The sequence below is a fragment of the Loa loa genome (genome assembly GCF_000183805.2).
Source record: "Loa loa unplaced genomic scaffold supercont3.72, whole genome shotgun sequence".
NCBI lineage: Eukaryota > Metazoa > Nematoda > Chromadorea > Rhabditida > Onchocercidae > Loa > Loa loa.
In genome coordinates this window covers 175,886-178,049 of record NW_018108252.1, presented here as the reverse complement: position 1 = coordinate 178,049, position 2,164 = coordinate 175,886, and the positions used below count along the sequence as shown (strand labels likewise).

The window sequence follows — 2,164 nt, the reverse complement described above, 5'->3', positions numbered from 1 at the left end:
GAGAGAGGGAGGGAGAGAAAAAAAAACGATCATTTTTCAAGCTTTTAACATTAACTACTTAAAAATGATCATAAAGTAATTATTGGTTAAGGGACGGAAATAAGTAATTAAATAAACCAGCATTTGATTGTTCCAATAAATGTGAATTTTTATTTTTTAAGGAAAGCATTTTTATCCATTAAAAATGAAAATAAAAGAATTTCGAACTTTTAAATATTACTCAGAGTAATACTGCAATTTAATAAAATTTCAAAAAATTTGAAAGAGAAATAGAAAAAAAAAAAAAAGAGAATGCGACGATATGTGACAGGTTTTCTTCTCTTTTTTTTTCTTGCCTTTTTTTTTTCCATATTTAATAATTTAGCTTCTGTCAAAGAATATTAACTTCATCTAAGTTGATTGTCACATATACATATGTATGTATGTCATCATTGTAAATATTCCCTCAAATATCTAAAATTATTATTATTAGAAAATGTGAAATTAAAATTTTAACATATTAAACTATAACAATGCTTAATACAAAAGATTAATCACATTTATTGATCAATATTTTGCTGATTACTTTATATCAATCAATATTTTGCTGATTATTTTATATCAATCAATATTTTCTGATTACTTTATATCAATCAATATTTTGCTGATTACTTTTTTATTGTTTCATTTTCTTTTTTCTTATGATCAAAAATTTAATTTAAATTAAATTTTTTAAAATGATATTTATTACAGGAAAATGATGGAAATTTTCAATGGAAAATGTTAAATTTAAAAACAAATATATGAAAATGTATAAAAAATAGTTAATCAAATTTAAACAAACCAAATTCGTTTTCGTATTTATTGAAGAAGTTGCTGATATGTTGTGAAGAAGAAGAAGAAGAGGAAAAATGAAAATAGGATTGAAAAGGAATGAAATTTCATGGAATTGAATGAATAAATCCTTCTTCTTCTCCTCCTCCTCCTCCTCCTTTTTAAGTTTATATGCTAGTAGTGCTAACAGTATGTGATGTCCTTTTTTTGCAAAGCATCTCTCTTCCTTCCTCTTTTAAAAGCACTACTCATTATCGTTATCATCATTATCATCAAATATTTCTTCGAAAATACTACCATACACATACACACATACATACATACATACATATACACACATATAAACAGATGACACTTAATCAAAGTGGCCAAGTGATGTGTTATATATTTGTATTTGAAGCATATTTTATATATATATATATATATATATGTATATATACTGCAATCGAAATAAACATTCGTAGACTGCACACACATACACATACATACACACACACATACAAACATACATATACGCACACACACACACACACACACACACACCCACATATGTATATATATATATATACATACACACATAAACAGAATGACACTTAATTAGAGCGACCAATTGATGTGATGTATACTTGTGTGTAAAATATAATATAGTGAAAGTATAAGCATGCATTCTTTTTTTTTGCATGCTTACTTCGGATGCATGCAATAAGAAAATTTTTGATAAATTCAAATTTTCATTCATTAACATTTTTGCATAAAGCAATTAAGAAGTAACATGACAATGATAGATAAGTGTAAAAAGAATTTAAAGAAAATGAAGTAAATCATAATTATTAAATATTCTTTACTAACAATAAAATACTTATTAATATTTTGTTAATTGAATTTTTGATTAACTAATATATTGTAAGAGAGAGAGAGAGGAAGAGAGTAGAAAAAATTATTTTATTTGTTAATCTTTGGAATTTTATAATTAAAATGACAAACATATGACCATTTTATGCAATTTATTGCTTAACCAAAAAAAAAAAAAAGGAAAAAATTAAATTAAGAGAATATATGAAAGGAAGAAAAATGAAAATCATTAATTAGAATTTAACAAAGGACAAAACAAATTTACATTTATCAAACTGATAAAATAAAAATATAAAATATAAACAAGATTTTTAACTAGGAAATAAAAAAAAAACTAAATGAAATAAAAAGTATTGAAGCGCAGAAGTATTTTTATTATTTTTATCATTATTATTATTATTATTATTACTATTATTATTATTATTATTATTATTATTATTATTATTATTATTATTATTATTATTAATTATTATTATTATTATTATTATTATTATTATTA

General features: G+C 22.3%; 1 protein-coding gene across 1 annotated transcript; it reads right to left on the bottom strand.

Moving 5' to 3' along the window:
* Positions 1-1,031: 1,031 nt before the first annotated feature.
* Positions 1,032-1,458, bottom strand: LOAG_14897 (hypothetical protein; the record flags this gene model as incomplete). The annotated part of the gene is made up of 1 exon (XM_003150390.1): positions 1,032-1,458. A coding segment is annotated over exon 1 (360 nt), but the record flags the coding sequence as incomplete, so codon positions are not given.
* Between the last annotated feature and the right edge of the window lie 706 nt (positions 1,459-2,164).